At 41.8% G+C, this 22987-nt stretch overlaps 1 protein-coding gene across 8 annotated transcripts in view; it reads left to right on the top strand.

The window, feature by feature from the left end:
- Window positions 1-22987, top strand: part of LOC144596649 (mitogen-activated protein kinase kinase kinase kinase 3-like) — a 145857-nt gene that overhangs the window by 80753 nt on the left and 42117 nt on the right. For 5 of the 8 annotated variants that reach the window (XM_078405254.1, XM_078405256.1, XM_078405252.1 and 2 more), the window contains exons 13-16: window positions 13264-13342; window positions 13598-13656; window positions 15610-15672; window positions 22329-22387. In XM_078405254.1, the coding sequence (XP_078261380.1) occupies window positions 13264-13342; window positions 13598-13656; window positions 15610-15672; window positions 22329-22387 (260 nt within the window). The remainder of the gene's footprint in view (window positions 1-13263; window positions 13343-13597; window positions 13657-15609; window positions 15673-22328; window positions 22388-22987) is intronic. The other 3 variants (XM_078405257.1, XM_078405258.1, XM_078405255.1) reach the window with 1 other exon arrangement.

Raw genomic sequence — 22987 nt, 5'->3', positions numbered from 1 at the left:
TGCATCTGCTATGCAACCGCCCACTCACACAACCTCCAATCCACAAATGCTGCCTGACCTGCCGTGTATTTTCAGCGTTTACTATTTCCTTACCAATATTCCATAGGTCCTTCATTCAAGTATAAAAACCTCATTGTGATAGAATCATTGAGAATTTAGGGCAGAGATTCAATAATCAAGAGTGACACAAAACACTGGAGTAACTTAATCAGGCAGCATCTCTGGAGAACATTGGTAAGTGACGTTTCAGGTTGAGGCCCTTCCTGAAACGACATCTATCCATGTTCTCTAGTGATGATGCCGGACCTGCTGTTACTCCAGCATTTTGTGTCTTTTTTGATTAAACGGCATCTGCACTTCCTTGTGTCTCTCAAGAGACAAGAATATTTAATTGTGAAATGTACTAACAATGAGATTCCTACATGCCGCAACCTTACAGGCCCTTTAATGCAGCAACACACAGATAAATACACAATAGTCAACAGTACAATAACTTAATAATCTGTAATACTAGGTAACCAGATCATAATAGTGCAAAAGCGAAGTATGTAGTGCAATCAAAGTCTGTAGTAGATCACAGCTGCTGAGGTTGGGTTGTGATTTGTGCTGGGCTGTGTTCAAGAGCCCAATTGTTGCTGGAATTCGGCCCATTGTGTCCATGCCAGTTGAAAAGAAGCTCCCCATCATAAAGCCGTCTTCCAGCATTAAGTCCAGAGGAAAATGTTATTTTTAATTTCAAGCGTTTGCCATTTAACTTGCAGTTAAAATTTTTTGAGGTGCTAAGTTAGTAATTTGTGATTACTCACTGTTTCTAAGCTGATCAGGAATCATCAGGAATAGTACCACAGCTCATTCCATTTGTCTCTGGCCTGCCAGGGGCAAGTGTGCAATTGTCTGCTGACACTAACTGTACATTAGCAGCTCTGCTGCAGTACATCAGATGTGCCTTGATGTTAAATGGGAACAATTTCTGCTATTTTAGTTGAATTTATTTGCATGGGAAGGTTTGGCAAATAAGCACTCGTGTTCAAAAGTCAAGAGTGTTTTATTGTCTGTACTGAAAATTGATTTTTTTTATTTGCAACAGCACAACAGGTTTGAAAACACAGTACTCAATGGACATTATAATAAATAAAAAGTATAATAAATTAAAAATTTATTGTGGGCGGTATGATGGCGCAGCAGTAGAGTTTGCTGCCTTACAGCGCCACAGGCCCAGGTTTGATCCTGACTATGGGTGCGGCCTGTACGGAGTTTGTACGTTCTCCCCGTGACTGCATGGGTTTTCTCCGAATGCTCTGGTTTCCTCCCACACGCCAAAGACTTGCAGGTTTGTAGGTTAACTAGCTAGTGTACGAGGATCGCTGGTCGACGGGAACTCGGTGGACTGAAGCGTCTATATTTCTAAACGAAACTAAACTAAAGAAACCCAATAAAGTGCAAGAACAACAAGATCCCAAAGTCCTTAGTGCAATGAAGGCAGTTTGTAGTTCGGAGTTTAGTTGGACTTCATAGTGTTCAGTCGCCTGATTTCTTGGTTGGGAAGAAGCTCTTCCTGAACCTAGAGGTCATGGTTTTCAGGCTCCTGCACCTTCCCGATGGTAGCAGTGAGATGAGGGCATGGCCAGGGTGGTGTGGGTCTTTGATGATGCTGGCTGACCTTTTGGGGCAGCGCCTCCTGTAGAACCCTTCAATGGTGGGAAGGTCAGTACCCGTGATGGACTGGCCATGTCCACCACTCCCTGTAGTCTACTTCATTCCTGGGTGTTCGAGTTGCATATACATTCAGCCTACATAAACTTTGTTCTCCAAAAACACTTGCAAGTTCTGGTATAACGCAACTGGAATTATGTGTTTTTGACCTTCCTCGTCCTCTTTGCACAGACTTTTTGCTGAAAAAGTTGAGTATGTGACAGAAATGAGGCTTTGTTTAGAATTGAGAATAACACTCCCACATAGCACATCACCAGAACCACACTTTTAAAAGGAAATGTTTCTACTTTTTTCACATTTTCAATGTGATTTATATTTATGCTCAAATCTATCATGAGTTAAGATGGTTAAGGTCCATGTTTTATAAATGGGCTTGGGCTCAGGACATGCTGAAATGTTTCTTGACCGAATTAATTAAAATGCAGTACATATAGATAGGGTGGACAATCAGAAGCTTTTCCCCAAAGTGGAAATGTCAAAAGACTAGACGGCATAGGTTTAAGGTGAGAAGGGCAAAGTTTAAAGGAGATGTGCTCGGCAAATATTTTTATACAGATGGTGGTGCATACCTGGAACGTGCTGCTAGGGCTGGTGGTGGAGGCAGATATGGTAGAGACATTTAAGAGGTTTTTCAATAGGCACATGGATATGGATCACGGGCAGGCAGCGGAGATCAGTTTACCTTGGCCTCGTGTTTGGCAGGGTCATTGTGGGCCTGTTCCTCTGCTGTACTGTTCACCAGTCACTGAAAGTTGGCTTGCAGGTACAGCAGGCAGTGAAGAAAGCTAATGGCATGTTGGCCTTCATAACGAGAGGATTTCAATATAGGAGTAAAGAGGTTCTACCTATGTAGAAAGAGGTTCTTCTGCAGTTGTATAGGGCACATCTATATGTAAGACCACACCTGGAGTATTGTGTACAGTTTTGGTCTCCTAATTTGAGGAAGGACATCCTTGTAATTGAGGCAGTGCAGCGTAGGTTCACAAGATTGATCCCTGGGATGGCGGGACTGTCATATGAGGAAAGATTGAAAAGACTAGGCTTGTATTCACTGGAGTTTAGAAGGATGAGAGGGGATCTTATAGAGACATATAAAATTCTAAAAGGACTGGACAAACTAGATGCAGGAAAAATGTTCCCAATGTTGGGGGAGTCCAGAACCAGGGGCCACAGTCTTAGAATAAAGGGGGGGAGGGGGGCATTTAAAACTGAGGTGAGAAGGAACTTTTTCACTCAGAGAGTTGTGAATTTGTGGAATTCTCTGCCGCAGAGGGAAGTGGAGGCCAAATCACTGGATGAATTTTAGAGAGTTAGATAGAGCTCTGAGGGCTAGTGGAACCAAGGGATATGGGGAGAAGATGGGCACAGGTTATTGATTGTGGATGATCAGCCATGATCACAATGAATGGCGGTGCTGGCTCAAAGGGCCGAATGGCCTCCTCCTGCACCTATTTTCTATGTTTCTATGTATATATTCTTCAACAAAACAGTAATTAAGCACTTCTAAACTAGAGGACTGTGACTGCACCATGTTGGTTGGTTGAACAAATTGATTGAGATGGGAAATGGAGTCCTGACTCAATATTGGTACATTTCTTTTTTGCATGGTGAAGGGGGAGTCCCGCTGCAATCAGCTTTTGTGCACACATGTGTTGAGTAATGAAGTAACGTGACCTTGGAATGTTTCACAATTGAAGAATGTGGTTGTAACCCCTCAGTCTCCTGTCGGCCTATACGCTTCTGTTGACTGTAACTGGATGAGATATGAATGTTGACTTGTAGCAAATCTGAAGGAATACTTTCTTTGTTTGCCTTAGCTTTTGTGTTTGACAAATATTGAATTATTTATGTTTTGAATTCTTGCATGCGCTGCAGCATGCAGGATAATGAAACTTAATCGTAGATTTGATGGAACAATTTTAGAGGTTGGTTGAAATTATACTATATAATTTATTCTGTGAATGCATATTTTAAGAACATCAGAAATAGATGAAATGGGTGGTGTAATGGTAGAGTTGCTGCCTTATAGTGCCAAAGATCCGGGTTCGATCCTGACTACGGGTGCTTTCTGTCCAGTTTGCATGTTCTCCTCATGCCTGCATGGGTTTTCTCTGGGTGCTCGTTTCCTCCCACACTCCAAAGACATTCAGGTTTATAGGTTAATTGGCTTTGGTAAAATTATAAAATTGTGTGCAGTGTGTACAATAGCGTTAGTGTATGGGGTTATCCTTGGTCAATGCTGACTCGGTGGGCTGAAGGGCCTGTTTCCACGCTGTATCTCTAAAGTCTTGTGTAAAGTAAAAGTAGGCCTCGAGCTTGCTGCACCATTCAATAAAATCAGGACTGATCCTGAACCTTGACTGTTCAATCTCCACATCCCTCATTTATCTTCAATCCAAAAATTGTTTTCATCTTGGCCTTGAGAATACTCAGCGATAGAACGTTCACTGTCTTCAAAGTAAAAACAAGCAAAATTTACACACTGTCTCTGAAGAGTTTTCTCCTCATTCCGTGATACTTGATCTCTTATCCTGAAACTGTGCTCCCAGTTTTAGATTCTTCAGCCAGAGGAATCATGATCTCTGGCTGCCTGTTCCCCATAGAATCTTGTACGTCTCAGTGAGGTCCTCTCAGTCTTCAGTTAGGTTTGGGAAAATCCTCACCAACCTTTTATCTCAGGAACTAACTCAGTGAACCTCCATTGCATTGGTTTCTAGGAAAATGTTGGTGGTTATCCAAGCTGCACACTCTTTATCTGGGCGTGCTCTTGCTAATTGTAGTATCATGTCCATACTTGCTTACTCAAGCTTACTTGCTGTCAAGACCAAAGCACTATTTATAGAACATAGCGAACAGGCCGTTCGGCCCACATGCCAAACATGATGCCAGGTTAAACTAATCTCAGCCTGTTGAGTTCCATATCCACGTGCCTATCTAAAAGCATCTTAAATGGCGCTATTGTATCTGCCTCCACCACCACCCATGGCAGTGCGTTCCAGGCATCCAGCACTCTGTGTAAAATAACTTGCCCTGCACATCTCCTTTAAACTTTGCCCCTCTCATCTTCATTCTATGCCCTCTAGTCTTTGACATTTCCATCCTGGGGGAAAAAAGTCCTGACTCACTGCTCTATCTAATTGCCTCTCATAATTTGATCTACTTTTATCAGATCTCCCCTCAATCTCTGATGCTCCAGAGAAATTTGTCTTCTGAATTTACTGTGCTTACCTGTTAACTGGCAAGGGGAGCATAAGCGAGTCACAACAATCACTTACAAATCAGCAACATTAGTGAGACCTGCTTTTCTCCTTCTCGCTGCTTGAGTAATCACGAGAGCAAATATTTCCAAACATGGCAATTGTAGTGGCTGTGGATCTCCTGGTATGCATCGCTTGCAGTGTCACCCTCTGATAATTCAGAGCACCCTTTCAAATGCCTGAAATAGTTGGAAGCCATTTTAAACATAGGAGAGTTTCAGTATTTATTTTGGTTTCAAATCTGTGCAAATAATATGTCCCATTAGGTGCTTGAAGTGAATGCTTCGGCGATTTCAATTAACTCCCTCTAATTAGGGAATATTTCACCAAAGGGTGCAACTCACTTTAAGATCACCAACATGATGGCAAAACAGTCTGATGAAATGTACACCGGAGTATTTTTGCTTTCATTCCTTATTTTCACAGAAGGGTGAATTTATTGCTTGCTTAGTTTTTTCTACCTACCTAAGGGCAGAAAGGGCTGATCGAGTGGCTTAGACATGAGGTTAAAGATAAAGTTGCTTGGACTTGCCCTTGTACTGACAGCAAAATTACTGGCTTCAGTTTATTCCCTTGAAAGATGTCGTAATTTCTGCCTTTCAATGCATATGGAATTTGGTCCAAATTCCTTAAGTTACTTGTCTTCCAGCCCTTCTCACAGGCTAATCTCGTTTGAAACCTTTACAGCCAGAATTGAGGGAAATTGGTTGAATTAATGCGAATTTAAGGCATTTATGGATTTGTCTCACTGTAAAAAAAATTTTTTTTTTCTTGTTGCGTAAGGTCCAAGTGAATTTTTAATAACATACTAAGCCATAAGATTTACGATGATAGACACACAGTGCTGGAGTAATTCAACGGGTAGGCAGCATCTCTGAAGGACATGGATAGGTGACATTTCGAGTCGGGACTGATGCTGGGGGGGTGGGGGTGAAAGCTGGAAGAGAAGTGGGGGTGGGACAAAGTTTGGTGAGTTATGTGGACGATTTTGATTGGCAGATAGCTGAAGAGACTAAAGGTATGAGATGAGGCAAAAGGAGTCTGAAGAAGGGTCTCGACTCAAAATGTCACCCATTCCTTCTATCCAGAGATGCTGCCTGTTCCACTGAATTACTCCAGCATTTTGTGTGGGAGATGAGGATAGAAGAGGCGTGAAAGGCGAAGTCTGAGGAACGAATATAGGTGGAAGGGAACATGTTCTATCTGGATGCACATCCATTCCCCTTCTCTCATCTCCTTTATCTCACTACCTTTTGTCTTTTCATATCTGGCCTGTGTCCACCCATCTGCAATTAAAAACTCTTCCCATTTGTTTCTACCTTTCACACGCCAGGCTTTGTCCTGCCCCCTTCTCTCTTTCAGCTTTCTTCCCCCTCCTACAATCAGTCTGTATACCAGCATCTGCAGTTCCTTGTGTCCAAATGTACGAGGATGTTGCCAACAAGGAAGGGCCTGAGCTACAGGGAGGGGTTGGACAGGCTAGAACTGTATTTCTTGAAGCTTAGAAGCCTTCTAAGCTTTAAGAAATACAGTTCTAGCCTGTCCAACAGAGGTGTATAAGATCACGAGAAAACAGGGTGAATGAACAGAGTCCTTTGGCCAGGGTTGGGAAATCAAGGACTGGAGCAGGGGTGCCAAACTACCGGCCCCGGGGGCCTCATCCGGCCCACGAAGGGGTCCAATCCCACCCATGGGATGATTTGGTGAAAAAAAAGTGCTGTTAGATTATACACAGAAAGTGAGCTACATGACCACTTAAACTCGCAGGAAATATGAATTTTGCGCAGAAGGAAAATACGTCCGATCTGCCACTGAGACCGCTACCATGCACCCAGGTGAGTGCGTGGATAGAGGCTGGTGGGAAGTTGCCGCATTGCCGTGAATGGGGCCGCAGCCAGCAATCCAAAATCTGAGCTGCTCTCCAGGGTGGGGGCTCAGGGTTTGGGTTCAGGTTAGGTGGGATGTGAAGAAGTGCTGGTGGTTATGCGGGAATAGGGAAGGGAAGAGAGAAGGTGGTGGTAAAGGAAGGGGAGGGGGAGCAGATGAGGGAAGGGAGGGTTTTTAGGGATGAGGAATGGAAGAGAAGGTATCGAGGGAGAGGAGTGGTAAAGAAAGGTAGGGAGGAGGGAGAGGAAGGGAGCAGATGAGAGAAGGAATTGTGTTTCGGGATGAGGGAAGGGAGGGGATTTAGGGGCGAGGTAAGGAAAGAGAGGATGAAGTAAGGGAGGGGAGTGGTGGAGTAGTTGGAAGGAAGGAAGTGGGGAAGAGAGGAGGGATAGGCTGAGAAAAGGGAGAGGGCAGGTGAGGGAGAAGGTGAGGGTAGAGAAGGACATGAGAGGTGAGGGGAGAGGATGTGAGAGGTGAGGGGAGAGGATGTGAGAGGAAGGAAGAAAGACATAAGGAGAAGGATGGGGAGCGGGGAATTCAGGTGAGATGATGGACAGACCATCTTTCACCATGCCAAGTTTGGCTGTTCACCACCCAGCCAGCCCATTGTGGGCAAAAAATAAACACCGTAGGAAGACTATAATTCAGGGGAACAGAATTAGGCCATTTAGCCCATCAAGTCTACTTTGCCATTCAACCATGGCTGATCTATTTTCTTTCTCAACCATATTCTACTGTCTTCTTTCTCCCTGTAACCTAATCAAGACGTATCAATCTCTGCCTCAAAAATACCCAATGTCGGCCTCCACCGCTGTCTGCAGCAATGAATTCCACAGATTCGCCACCCATTCCTCCTCATCTCCATTTGGAATGTATGACCTTTTATTCTGATGCTGTGATCTCTGGTCCTAGACTCTCCTATTACTGGAAACATTATTTGCACATCCACTCTATCTTGGGCCTAGATACCAATCATAAAAGTAATGCTTGCTAGGCAACATTCTTCATAAGAAACAAAATTCGTAAAGTGAAACACTTTGTAGTTATAGCAGAGTCTGAGACACATGAGAGCAGGTTAAAAAACAAAGGCAACAAAAGCTGTGGGAGCATGCGCATGTGCTCGCGCATGCACAACTGATCCGGCCTGCATGAAGTCGCATTTTGCCCATTCCGGCCTGTGACCTAAAATGAGTTTGACACCCCTGGACTAGAGGGCATAGGTTTAAAATGAAAGATTTAAAGGGTTCTGAAGGGCAACGTTTTCACACACAGGATGGCACGTATTTTGGAACGAGTTTTCAGAGAAGGTAGTTGAGGCAGGTACTATAACAATATTTAAATGACATTTGGACATGTACATAGTTAGGAAAATTTTAGAGGGATATGGGCCAAACCTGGGCAGACAGGAATAGCGTGGATGGGACATCTTGGTTGGCATGGATGAGTTGGGCCGAAGGGTACATGACTCTAAGTATTACTTTTAAAAAATCAAACTTTGTGCAATTATTTATTTTCTCAGTGAAATAAAATGTTGAAGTTTAATTCAACTTTGTAAGTATTTTCAGAGAAATAGGATGTTGAAATCTGATTCTTGTTTATTTAAACATCTCTGAGTGCTTTTGTCTGTGTATAATATTAAACGTGATTAATATTTTATATGGGTACACTCAAGCTTCTTTATATTGCAAATTGAATTACAATGGCTTTTCCATTCATTTTAGATGTAATTAACTTTATTTGTGGACAAATTCATATCCTCTTTTATTGTGATTGTTCTGTTTTTTTTGTTCTCCCAACTCAGCTAAAATTTTTGGGGGTATTTTCTCCTGCCTCTCCTCTTGCACGCCGAGCCCTACGTTTTGCTGCTCGTAATAAGGTACTTTGTGGATCTCCAGCAAAGCATTCCATTAACCCCTGCTGTATATTTGCTTACTCAACCTCCTGCAGATATACAGCTGTTTTCACAAAAGACCATCTTCTAATCAACTCGTTTGGTAGTTCCCTACAGTCCTTACAGCAGGTGTAAAATTATAATCATGCTATTAACAAGCTTATTTGCAGCAAAACTCTTATCTATGAAAGCTTGCCACTGACAATGCTATGGCCAATTTAATACTTTGTTTAGAAAAATGCAAAGAATCAAACCTTATTACAAATTTAAAATGATCCTAATTGGAATATTCGTAGATTGGAGCCCTGGTTCAACTTTGACAAATGTTTGTATTAAAGTTTGTGACCATTATATTCCACTTCATACATTTGAACTCTTTTGCATATGGCTAATTTTTGCAAGGAGCGACTAGACTTTTATTATAATGCTTAAAAGATTTCTTAGCAATGAATTTAATGCATTGGAATGTTTATACGTTGATCAAATTATTCGGATTAGGTGTAAGTTTACACGTTAATAGAATAGAATTTTGGTTCGGTTCGGTTAATAGAATAGAATTTTGGCAATTTATTTCTGTCTCCGGATTAATTTTTATTTTCAAAAATAGAAGAGAAATCTTGTGATCTCTGATGTCACCTTATTAAAGTTCTCTATGATGTGTTAATTTTTTGCATTTCTTACGATACATTAAAAATACCTGATAAGGTATTGGGTACAAGACAATGTTACGGTGTCCTTGCACTCCATCTTTTTTATTTTATTTTCCTTTTCTTGAAGGTTCTAGGATTGAAATATTCTGAGAAGGGGCAATGGAGTAATGTTTTGTTATTACAAAGAAAGAAAACTTGTTGGCATGTTTCCCTACTTGACAGCTCAGTAGGAATGGAGTGTAACATAATTATTCTTAACCTTAAGCAGTCAGTTATGGTGTGTGAAATATTGCTACTTGTGATATTGTTATCAGAGTTAATTGTAAAACCCGCCATTGGTGTTTTTTATACATTAATACATTTCAAATACATTATTACTTACTTCCAAATGTATCCTCCGGGTGCTCCAGTTTCCTCCTATTTCCCAAAGACGTGTGGTTTTGTGGCTCAATTGGCCTCTAAATTGTCCCTAAGTGTGTTGGGAGTGGATGTGAAAATGGGATAACAAAGAACTATTGTGCCTGGGTGACCGATGGTCGGCGTGGACTCAGTGGGCTGATGGGCCTGTTTACATGCTGTGTCTCTAAACTAAATAAAACTAATTGTTATTATCGGGCCCAAAATGTACGTGTAAAACCTCTTTCGCCTGTCTCATCCAGTTGTATGTGCATTGGTCTGAATCAAGAGACAAGAGTGTTTTATTGTCACATGTCCCAGAGCAGTTCCTGAACCTGGACATTACAGTTTTCAGGCTCCTGTATTATCTTCCCGATGGCAGGAGTGAGATGAGAGTGTTGCCAGGGCAATGTGGGTCTCTGATGATGCTGGCTGCCTTTTTGAGGCAGCGATTCCTGTAGATCCCTTCGGTGGTGGGGAGGTCAGTACCCGTGATGGACTAGGGATTTTTGGCTTAGCAGTGTAGCAATTCTATTGTCCCACTTTTATAATTTCCAGGCCGCATAGAACACATTTCCTTGTCGGTGTGGCACAGATGACAGCAATGGCCACGTAACTGCAGTATCTGAACAAACAACTGAGAGTAATGTACACCCTCAAGATTGGACATAAAGCTGGAATTTATCAATTTTTTCACCAGGCTTCATGCACTCCAAGTTTGTCTGCATGCACAAAGCTACAGACTAACACCCGTCTCTGCAATGATTCAGCTTTAGTTGAAGCCCTTCTTTCACCGTAACCGAACTATCTGCCCACCTTGCAAAGATGAAGTCTGGTAGAGAGCCTCACTTACAGTCTGTATTTGACTTCCGCCAAGTTAAAATACAGCACCTACCCCAACTTCAACAGACTGCACGATATTGAGTAGTGCAAATCCTTCCTCTGTGAAGGGATTATTAACTCTTTCAAACTACAAGTATTTCATTTTGTGTGGTTTATCTGCTTACGAGCGGCACAATGGCACAGTTGGTAGTGCTGTTGCCTCACAGCACCTGAAGACCCACGGTTCGATCCCGACCTTGGGTGTTGTTTAGAGATACAGTGCAGGCTCTTTTGGCTCGCCGGGTCCGCGCCGACCAGCGATCCCTACACATTAACACACTATCCTATATCCACTAGGGACAATTTTTACATTTACCAAGCCAATTAACCTACATACCTGTATGTCTTTGGAGTGTGGGGGGAAACCGAAGATCTCGGAGGAAACCCATGCAGGTCACGGGGAGAATGTACAAACTCTGTACAGACAGCACCCAGAGTCGGGATCGAACATGGATCTTCGGTGCTGCATTCGCTGTAAGGCAGCAACTCTACCGCTGCGCCTTAACCAGTTGTCTGTGTGGAGTTTCTACGTTCCGCATTGGTTTCCTCTGGGTTCTGTGGGTTTCCTCCAGCTGTTCCGGTTTCCTTCCACTTTCCAAAGACATGAGGGTTAGTAGGTTAATTGGTCCTCTGTAAATTGCCCCTAGTGTGTGTCGGGAATTAATGAAAAAGTGGGATAACATAGAACTAGTGTGAATGTGTGATCATGATCAATGCGGACACGGTGGGCTGAAGCACCTGTTTCCATGCTGTATCCAATTCAATCCAATTCAAGTTCAAGAAAGACCTCTGATAATCTGGAAGAGCATGACGATTGTATGATCACACAGATCTGACTTTATAATATGTTTAATGCTCTTACAAGCATGTAATTTTTCTTACATAGATTCAAGGGTTGAGTTCCCAAGTATCAATCTACCAAGTTTACACACAAAATGCTGGAGTAACTCAGCGGGTCAGGCAGCATCACTGGAGAGAAGGAATGGGTGACATTTCAGGTTGAGACCCTTCCACAGACTCCAACATAATAATATACTAAAATATTTAAAGAATTAAAAAATATATCGCTGTGTTATATTTTGCATGCTGCTGATTCTGCAGTAGGTTCCTCTCAAAAATAGCAGAGAAGTAGGCTGGAATCAATTGAATACTATGCAAAATAAACGTCGTGAATAATGTCATCCAGATTTACTTGCATTAATCGTGATGAATGCACAGCAGTCATTCAGACATTTGCTCAATGAAGCAAAGCTCAATCTAATTCTTTGCTCCGAGTATTTATTTTACAGCTTGTACAGCCGCTCTCATGTATTAAATTTGCCTCTGCTCATTAATGCAGTTTATGTTGTATGTTAACATTTTTTTTTGCATTCCTTATTAATTTCCATGGGGAATTATTCTCTAAGATGAAGTTTAAAGTCCATTGCTAATGTATGTGATTTATACATAATGTGAGTGTTTTTCTATCACTATGCTGCTTGCACATTTGACATTCCTTCCTTCAGTATGGAAATACTGGATTGATCTAATATGTATTTGTGCAGGCATATCCAGCGGTGAAAAATTTGTGTTTTAATGTGGTGTAGAAAGCACCATCCTTGACGGATGATTCTAAAGATGCATTATCATTGTTTGCTGCCTGTATTTTGAGAGAAGTGTTCTGTGACTTGGTGGTTACTTATTGCTCGAAATTGTTTGACGCTCTGTTCTTTTGATGAAAAACTGTTCAAAAAGCTGAAATTCCCCCAAAATCCTGCAGATGCCAGCAATCTGGAAAAGTTTGAGTGCAATTGGATCAAAGTGTTTGCACTGTTATGTAGAGTTATATTGAATTAAAATCATAATGGAATATTTGTGGGACATGTATGGTGTTGCCCCCAGTACATTAGCACAAGACTGGGAGCACTAAAATATTAAAACAGGCTATTTTTTTGTTTTGATTAAAAAATTGTATTTTAATGGTCAAAATTAATCGAAGGGGAAGGATCCCATTCAAGAAACCTGCTTCCTTACTGTTAGCAATGGTGCCTTTTATTTGTAGATAGACACCAAAAGCTGGAGTAACTCAGCAAGCCAAGCAGCATCTCTGGAGGGAAGGAATGGGACATTTTGGGTCAAGATCCTTCTTGCTTTTATCCTTTTAACTCTTTTTTCTTGCCAATTTTGTTATCTGCTCGATGTTTTATGAATCAGGAATGTTTAATTGTCATAGTTTAGAAAACTGAATAATTAAATTCATTCTTACTGCAGCATAACAGGTCTATAAACACAGTAGTCAGATATCAGATTGGCCAGGTGGGTTGAGGAATGGTTGATGGAATTTAATACAGAGAAATTAAATACATATTATCAACATGACCCAATGTTGGGAATCTGCATTCTATGCATGTTATGATTTATGCAATAACTAACAGCATGGTTTTTGGAAAACAGAATTCAATGGAACTATTTAGGTTTGGCCTGATAAAATCCCACTGTGCAGAGGCTGAAAAATTCCAGTTCATGTTTTTCAGTGGAAAAGATTTTGCAGGATAGTTTGGGTACAGCTACAAGAAGAGCTGTAACTCTGTGCTCCTTTTCTCTGTAGCCTCCAATATCGGTTCCTCATCGGATTCAGTCCACGAGCAGAAATGTGCGGGAAGAGAGAACGCGCTCTGAGATTAACTGTAAGTTCTAAATCTCCCATCAGAGGTTTCAGATGTATTCTCTACACTTTTTATTGGAAGTTTTAAAAATTCAGCCACCCCCCCCCCCCCCCCCCACCACTTGACTCTTATCTTCTCCGCCTTCCCCGTTCTCTCTGAACTGCTTTCCTCCCCTTCCCCACCCCCTTGTATTCTCGTACATCTTCGATCTGTGCATTGAATTGCCCTTTAACGCTTGTGCAATGAATGATCGCCTTACTTTGAATTGTTTTACAGTCGGACAAATAAAATTTGATCCACCAATGAGAAAAGAAACTGAGCCCCATCATGAACTTGTAAGTACAGCACTCAGCCTTGGACAGTTTTAAGCAACTAGATAGAAGAATTTTGCACCTCCACATATTCACAATGGTGGTGTGACTTGAATGCTTTTAATGGTCATCTTAACTGATGAAAACAGCTCTGGGTTTTCTGAAGTTTATGAAGGATTAATAGCTGGTTGCGTTGGAAATAAAAGATCACATTTTCTGAAAAGACACAAAGTGCTGGAGTAACTCCGCAGGTCAGGCAGTATCTCTGGAGAACATGATCTGTAACGTTTTGGGTTGGGACCCTCCTTCATACAAGTTAGGAACAGGGGATGTACAACGAGATCTGGGTGTCCTAGTGCATCAGTCACTGAAAGCATGCAGGTACAGCAGGCAGTGAAGAAAGCCAATGGAATGTTGGCCTTCATAACAAGAGGAGTTGAGTATAGGAGCAAAGAGGTCCTTCTGCAGTTGTACAGGGCCCTAGTGAGACCACACCTGGAGTACTGTGTGCAGTTTTGGTCTCCAAATTTGAGGAAGGATATTCTTGCTATTGAGGGCGTGCAGCATAGGTTTAGTAGGTTAATTCCCGGAATGGCAGGACTATCATATGTTGAAAGACTGGAGCGACTAGGCTTGTATACACTGGAATTTAGAAGGATGAGAGGCGATCTTATCGAAACGTATAAGATTATTAAGGGGTTGGACACGTTAGAGGCAGGAAACATGTTCCCAGTATTGGGGGAGTCCAGAACAAGGGTAGGCCATTTAGAACTGAGATGAGGAAAAACTTTTTCAGTCAGAGAGTTGTGAATCTGTGGAATTCTCCCCCTCAGAAGGTAGTGGAGGCCAATTCTCTGAATGCATTCAAGAGAGAGCTAGATAGAGCTCTTAAGGATAGCGGAGTCAGGGGGTATGGGGAGAAGGCAGGAAAGGGGTACTGATTGAGAATGATCAGCCATGATCACATTGAATGGCGGTGCTGGCTCGAAGGGCCGAATGGCCTCCTCCTGCACCTATTGTCTATTGCCTATTGATTGTAGTTGTGGTGGGGCGAGGAGGGGTGTGTGAATAAAGCTGGAAGAGAGGTGGTGGCGGGACAAAGCCTGGCAAGTCTAACGCAGGATCCCGACCCAAAACGTCACCTATCTGTGTTCTCCAGAAATGCTGCCTGACCCATTGAGTTACTCCAGCACTTTGTGCCTTTTTTGTAAACCTACACCAGCAGTTCCTTGTGTCTACATGGTAAGCGATAGGTGGATACAGGGGGGTTTGAGTGGCAGATGGGTTGATATTTTCTGAATGCCCCAATGTTGCACTCAATTTGAATTTGACACTTAGGTGGTTTTACAGCTTTAATTTTAAGATTCAATCTAATGAATGATTCTATTATTATATGTAAATCTTCCAGCATGTACCTTTCCTGAATTGTGATTGCAAATCAGGAAATACGTTGTAATTCATACAGACTAGTCATCCTCAAAATATCTTGCATCACTTCTGCAAACCTGGAACTAAATATGACTTGAATTGGAAATATACATGTTTATCCCTCAAATATAAATTATGTAAGAAAAGACACAAGGTGCTGGAGTAACTTATTGAATCAGAGAACATGAACAGGTGATGTTTCACGTCAAGAATGTTTTATTGTCATTTGTCCCAAAACGGATCAATGAAATAACTGTCCATCCCGATGCGAAATGTCACCTATCACTGTCTGAAAAAAGGTCCCGATCTATAACGGCACCTATCTATGTTTTCCACAGATATTGCCTGACCTGCTGTTACTCCTGCACTTTGTGTCTTTTTTTATAAACCAGGATCTGCAGCTGCTTGTGTTTCTAAATTATGCAAGTGTTTAGTTCTTAATATCAATGTTGGGTGGTTATAATCAAGGGAAATCAATACAAATGGTTTCCCCTTTGTTGTTTCTTGGGTTTGATTTAAGTAACAGATTTTTTGGTCTTTGCTGAACAGCCCAACTGTGATGATTTTTTCGACATTTCAGAAGAGATCTACTACACAGCAAGATCTAATCTGGTATTTTTCAAATTGCTGTCTGTCATTTTCAGGTGTCTGTTTCCTGTCAATCATTCTCTCTTGAACCCCATCTTTTGAGGTTCTCCATAGGTCATGCAAGGCAAAACTATTCAGTTGCTATCCTGCAATTCTTAATTATCATTGAATGCTGTTGGAACCTTCACAAACTGATGTTTAGAATTTATATTTGGGAACATCCATATACTTGCATTACCATTTTTTATTTATGATTTGATTTCAACGCTCTCATAATGTTACGATGGTAATCTCCTCTTTGTGGTATAGTTTTGATGTTTTATTCAGCAGGGGCGACCTATCCATTTAGATTTGAAACCAGCAGATGAATTATGTCCATTTAGAAAATCATTCTTATTGGCTTGTGAATTTTAAAAAAATTGTTTAAAAAAACCCATTATATTGATGCACTTGGAAGTAACAGCTGTCCTTCATGTAGTGTCTCTAATTTAGTGGTATAATCCCTTCCCTGGGTTAATACATAACAGTCCCCTCAATGGCCCACAGCATTATGGGGTAAAGATTAGACTGGTATATAATGAAATGTTAGAGCAGCTGAGATAAAACATGTCACTGATGTAGTAAAACAGATGGCTGTGGTTGAGCGATTAAAATCAAAAACGCACATGAGATCTGAATTGGAAGAGCACAGTGGTCTTGCAGGGGTGGAGGGTGGTACACAGAAAGGAAGGGCCATGGGGGTGGAGGGGATTGAAAATGCAAGGTGAGGTTCTGTTCAATGAGGTAAATAGGTCAGTTACTGGAATGTTCATGACAGACATTGTCACTTCATTAATTTTCTTGCGGCAAAGATTTTACAGACCATGTGATTTAATAAATTTTATAATTAATAAAACCACTTTTTTAATAAATTTTATTAGTTGTAAGAAATTTGGGAGAATCCAGCTTGTTTCTGCATTCAAGGTTTCTACTCTATTTAACGCCTCCCAGATATCATTATTGTTGTTTGACTGCCGATGGGCAGAACTGCTGAATAAAGCATCAGTTTGTAGACAGTTTGTCACTGAGTGGAATGTGTTGGGTGTTTGGGAAAGAGATGGAGTTTGTTTGAGCAACACTTTGGGCAGCACTGCCGCTGCAATCACACAAAGCCAACGCCCTTCTAAACTTCTGAAATATGTTAAAACGTGATGCACCTTACTGGTGTGTATTCAATAGCAAAACAGCAATGTTTCAAACTTTGTCTATAATTAGGGGAGTGACGAGGAGCAAAGAGATCTTTGTGACATGGGTGTCCAACTTCATAGTTGATAATGGGCATTTTAAATAATCAACCAGTTAGAAACATAGAGTCATACAGCACATAAACAGGCCCTTAGGCCCAACTCGCCCATGCCAATCACGATGCCCCATCTACACTAGTCCTATTTGCCAATATCCCTCTAAACCTTTCCTATCCTTGTATCTGTCCAAGTGTTTTTTAAAAGCTGTTATAGTATCTGCCTCAACTACGTCCTCATGCAGCTCGTTCCATATACCCATCGTCCTGAAAAAGATGCCCCTCTGGTTCGTATTAAATCTTTCCCCTTTCACCTTAAACATATGTCCCCTTGTCTTTGATTCCCCTACTGTGGGTAAATGACATTGTGCATTCACCCTATCTATTCCCTTCAATGGTCTGGTACACCTGTATGAGATAACCTGCAATCCAAGGAATAAAGTCCTAGCTGTTCAACCTCTTCCTAGTGCTATCTCCTCAAGTCCTAGCAACGTCCTCGTAAATCTCTGTACTCTCTACATCTTAATAATATCCTGGGTTATGTGCAGGCAGATAAGAGTTGGTATTGGCATCATGTTCGACACAGACATTGTGGGACGGAAGGCCTGTTCTTGTGCTATACTATTCCATGTTCTAAATTCTATGTCCATATAAATACACAACAAAGCAAATGCCTAGAACACAGAGTGCTGGAGTAACTCAGCGGTTTTGGCAGCATCTCTGGAGGACAAGGATATGCGATGTTTTGGGTTGATTGTGGCCATTCACTGCAGATGAAGCTGAGGTGTATTTGTATCCATTTCAAGGAGGGTGATATATATGCAGCGCACAGTATAAATTAGAGCCTTCACTTTGTATTCCTCAGTGCACCTTTAGTGACCATTTGGTGCTGGCAAATTAATGTAGTAAGATTTCTAGCATTCATACTGTGATTCTCGGTTTGGTAAAAGTTCAGTGGAGTGTTTATATTGATTTGAATTACTTTGTCAACAATTAAATGTCTTAAGAACAATTTTGTTGTCTAACCTGAACTTGGATAGAACATAATGCCACAGCATTGGACATTTGGTTAGACTTATTGAACATTAGTTGTGGTAGAGTGGGAATTTTGACGTTTCATATACACAAGGGGATGGAGGGAAATGGATCATGTGGAGAGTAGAGTAGTTTGATTGGCATCATGTGTAGGAAAGAACTGCAGATGCTGGTTTAAATCGAAGGTAAACACAAAATTTTTGAGTAACTCAGCGGCGACAGGCAGCATCTCTGGAGAGAAGGAATGGGTGAAGTTTCGGGCCGAGACCCTTCTTCAGACATCTTGGCATCATGTTCAGTATGGACATTGTGGGCCAGAGGGTCTGTTCCTGAGCTGTACTCTTCTAGGTTGTTCGTAAGAGTCAACATTTTAGACTCGACTCGCTGTGCTAAATTTCATGCATCCAATTCATCCAACACTGATGGGAAAGGTTTAGAGGAATATGGGCCAAAGAAGGGCAGGTAGGACTAGTGTAGATGGAGTATCTTGGTCGGCATGGGCAGGTTGGGCCGAAGGGCCTGTTTCTGTGCTGTATGACTGTGACTGATTAGGAATTTATGACATTCCATGTGGTCCCTTGTGTTGTGAGAAGCATTGAGTTTATACCAGCTCACAGTGCAATGCCATCAATCAGATTCCCCCACATTGCTCTGCAATGCACCCCCTCTCTAAAGCCCATCCACTGCACCATGTTGCTCCTATCATCCACTAACACACAGTAACCAATTCACAGTGGCCAACTAGGTTTAGGTTCATTATTGTCACATATACCGAGGTATAGTAAAAAGCTTTGTTTTGCATGCTATCCAAACAGATCAGATAATACAATCAACCTAAACTCAAGTACAATAGCTAGAGCAAAAAGAAAAATAGCAGTGCAGAATATAGTTCTCAGCATTGTAGAGTAACAGTTCCAGAGAAAAGGCTCTATGTCCACAATGAGAGAGGTTGTGGAATCGGGACCTTCCTTGTTTATTGGAGGAACATGCAGAAGCCTGATAACAGGGGAAGAAGCTGATCCTGTATTTGGTGATATGCGCTTTCAAGCTTCTGTACCTTCTGTCCGACAGGAGTGGGGAGACGGAATGACCAGGGTGAGAAAGGTCTTTGATTACGTTGGCTGACTAACACCAACCCGCACATGGGATGTTTGAGGGATCCAGAGCATGTGTGGGGAAACCCGGATGTTCACAGGGAGAACATGCAAACTCCACATAGGCAACACCCAAGGTCAGGATTGAACCCAGGTTGTTGGAGATGTGAGAGCAGCTGTCCTATGCCACTGTGTTGCCCATATATTTGAGGTATTCCTTGAGAGGCAGATCTTTTAATGAACCATTCATTCTCGGTTGTTTAAAAAACCTACGTTTTAGACAAAATATTGTTTTCCCCTGAAAAGGTGTTGGTTTATTAATAGGAAAAAAAACAAAATACAAAGTGGTGGAGGAACTCAATGGGTCAGGCTTCATCTAGGGAGGGAATGGACAGGGGTTAGGACCCTTCTTCAGACTTCAGACCCCGACGTCAGAGGCTTGTTAATATGTGAATAAATAATTTGGATGAAGCTTCGGCAATATATATCTACATTCAGTTTGAAAAAAATAACCAAAAGGTCAAGAGTGTTTAATTGTCATATGTGCCGACAACGGAAGCAGCATAACAGGCCTGTAAAAACAATACACATAGACAATATGAAATAAACATTCAATAAATGAAAAACCCCAATAATAGTGCAAAACTCAAAGTCCCTGGTGTAACCAAAAAGTTCATATTTGAGGACAGTGTTGTGCAGTGCAATGGTTGCTATGAAGACTCTGTTCTTGAACCTGGAGGTCACAGTTTTCAGGCTTCTGTATCTTCTTCCTGATTGTAGTAGCGAGAAGAGAGCATGGCCAGGGTGGCGTGGGTCTTTATTAGCTGTCTTTTTGAGGCAGTGCCTCCTGTAGATCCCTTCAAAGGTGGGGAGGTCAGTACCTGTGATAGACTGGCCATTGATAATTTATGATAATTTAATTGCAGTTCAAAGGAAAAGTTAAACATTTTTAAACATTTAATCTTCCCTGTTAGCCACCTAAATACTAAATTAGCAGGGTATAAAGCAAAATAAAATGCAAGTAGTATCTCCAAAGGAGCTAAATCGTGTTGAAAAGAGATGTTGTCCAACCACTGCCTTCTAGAAACCGCAAGTTTCATTTGACCCATTGTTCTTATTCTTTTTCTGATGTCATGTCATGGTTCAGTAATGCTTTATTTAAAGGGAAGACAGCAAACACTCAATGGTTCCTTTTACAGCTACAGAATTCATGTTACTCTAGTCAAGTGTATTGCTGTTAATCTTCACACTGATGTTTGGGGAAAAATCCTTTTTAGATTCAGAGTTATACAGCACGGAAACAGGTCCTTTGGTCCAACTTGTCTATGCCGCCCGAGCTAGCCCCATTTTCTGCATTTGGCCAATATCCCCCTAAACCCTTCCTATCCATGCACCTGTCCAAATGTTTTAAAATATTATATTTGTATCTGGCTCTGCCACTTTCTTTGGCAGCCACTCCATATGCCCACCACCCAATTTGTGAGAAATTTGCCCCTCAGATCTCCTTTTTAATATTTCCCAATTAAACTCCCCTGTCCTCTCAAAGCTACTGTGACTATCTACCTTATCTATGTCCATCAAAATTTATAAATCTCTATAAGAACGCCCGGGGATTCAGGGTGATGCAGCACCAGAAACCCAGGTTCAATCCTAACCTCGAGTGCTGTCTGTGCAGTGTTTGCACCTTCTCCTTGTGGCTGCATGAGTTTCCTCCAGGTGCTCCCTTCAGCCCAACTCGTCCACTTGCAACTAAGATGCCCATCTACACTAGTTCCACGTTTGGCTTATATCCCTCTAAACCTTCCCTATCCATGTACCCGTCCAAGAGTCTTTTAAATGCCGTTATTGTACCTGCCCCAACTTCCTTCAATGACAGCTCATTCCATAAACCCACCACACTGTATGAAAATGCTGTCCTCGGGCTCCTACTCCTACTCCTACTCCTTCCCCTCTCACCTTAAACCTTTGCCCTCCAGTTCTTGATTCACCTGCGCTGCGTAAAAGACCCGAGCTATACCTTTGTGATTTTATATATCTCTATAAGATCACACCTCCACCTCCTGTGCTCCAAGAAATAAAGCTGTAGCTTGCCCAACCTCTACCTAAAGCTCAGGCCCTCGAATCCTGGCAACTCTTTTCTGCACTTGTCTTTTCTGCACTTGCTCCAGCTTAATGACATCCTTCCTGTAGCAGGAAACTGAATGCAAGACACGAAATGCTGCCTCCCTAACGTTTGTACAACTTGTAAGTCATGCTATGGGTTTTTGAAGGTCCACTTAGTTTTATTACCTCATTTGACATGGTATCCTTCTCTCAGAGCTGCACTGGGCCAATAGGTTCAGGTGGAAGCTATGGAATGCAAATGGAACCACCGCCTTCTGAATCACCTCGGAAGAAGGGACTCGACCCGAAACGTCACCCATTCCTTCTCTCCAGAGATGCTGCCTGTCCCTCTGAGTTACTCCAGCTTTTTGTGTCTGTCGCCACTGTAAAGTTCAGCTTTATTATTGTCATGTGCACTGAGATGCAGTGAATAGCTTTGTTTTGCATGCTATCCTTTCAGACCAGATAATACCATACACAAATACAATTAGTTCCAACTCAGTATAATAGGTAGAGCAAAGGGGAACATACGGAGTGCAGAATATAGTTCTCAACATTGCAGCACATCGGTTTCATGGACAAAGTTCAATGTCCACAATGGACAGAGGTGAATCGGACAGTACCCTAGCTTATGGAAGGACTGTTCAGAAGCCTGTTAATGGAGGGGAAGAAGCAAGATGCTGCAAGCAGCCTCCTTGATCTCTAAATGAGCCATATTCTGTAGGATGCAGGCAGTGGGCATCATTCTGCTGGTGAAGGCTGGAATCTTGCTGATAGCAAAAGTTGTTCTCATCGATGAGAATTGGGCATCTTGTTAATGGATGGTGCGTCCACTCAATCAGTTGCCCTACTCATTGTTAAATTTCTCTTGTGTAGTTGATTATTTTTCTTGTGAATCACTAGACCAATATTTCTAGTCTTAGCCATTGTACATGAACAGTGAACCAGTCAAACGCAGTATATTTGCCAATCAATTGTTCCACTAACTTCAAAGTTTGTAATTTGGTTTCTTTGCTTCACCAATCTTTTCGCAACTCTCTCTTGTCTAACACAGAATCATTTATCCATTAATTTTTGTCTTTGTTAAAACTGTATCAGGCTGCTTTGTATTTATGTAATTAATATGGATGTAAATCATGGTTACCTGACCTGTTTTCTTTTAACTGCAGGATCTACAGCTAGAATATGGTCAAGGACCCCAAGGCAGTTATTTCTTTAGTGGAAATAAGTAAGCAATATACAGTCGCTTCTACTTTTCAGTTTTTGCACTGGAATTGTTATGCCAGATTAATTATAAAAATGGATATTGTACAGTGGTTCAATGGTGCTTTATTTGTCACATATGCAACTGCACAGTGAAATTTGTTTTTGCATATATTACGCATGCAGGCGCCGCCATGTTTTGGCGTCATTTCCAAAGTCCGGTCAACCCACACGCTCAGAGCAGTTCCCGCGAACTGAAGTTCTTTAGTTATACTACGCCACTGCGTAGCTGGTACAGACATTGGCTCACAGCATCAGAGACCCAGGTTCGATCCTAACCTCGGCTGCTGTCTGTGTGGATTTTCACGTTCTCCCTGTGACCACATGGGTTTCCTCCGGGTCCTCTGGTTTCTTCCCAAATCCCAAAGGCATGTGGGTTTGTAGGTAAATTGGTCTCTGTAAAATTCCCTTTGTTTTTCGGGAGTGGATGAGAAAGTGGGATAACATAGAATAAGTGTGAATAGGTGATCAATGGTTGACATGGCTACGGTGGGCAGAAGGGCCTGTTTCCATTCTGTACCTCTAAACTTGTGATCTTATGGAGGTGTATTATGATCAGCAGAGG

Source organism: Rhinoraja longicauda, chromosome 9 (genome assembly GCF_053455715.1).
Source record: "Rhinoraja longicauda isolate Sanriku21f chromosome 9, sRhiLon1.1, whole genome shotgun sequence".
In the NCBI taxonomy this organism is placed as follows: Eukaryota; Metazoa; Chordata; class Chondrichthyes; order Rajiformes; family Arhynchobatidae; genus Rhinoraja; species Rhinoraja longicauda.
This window is presented reverse-complemented; position numbering and strand designations above follow the sequence as displayed.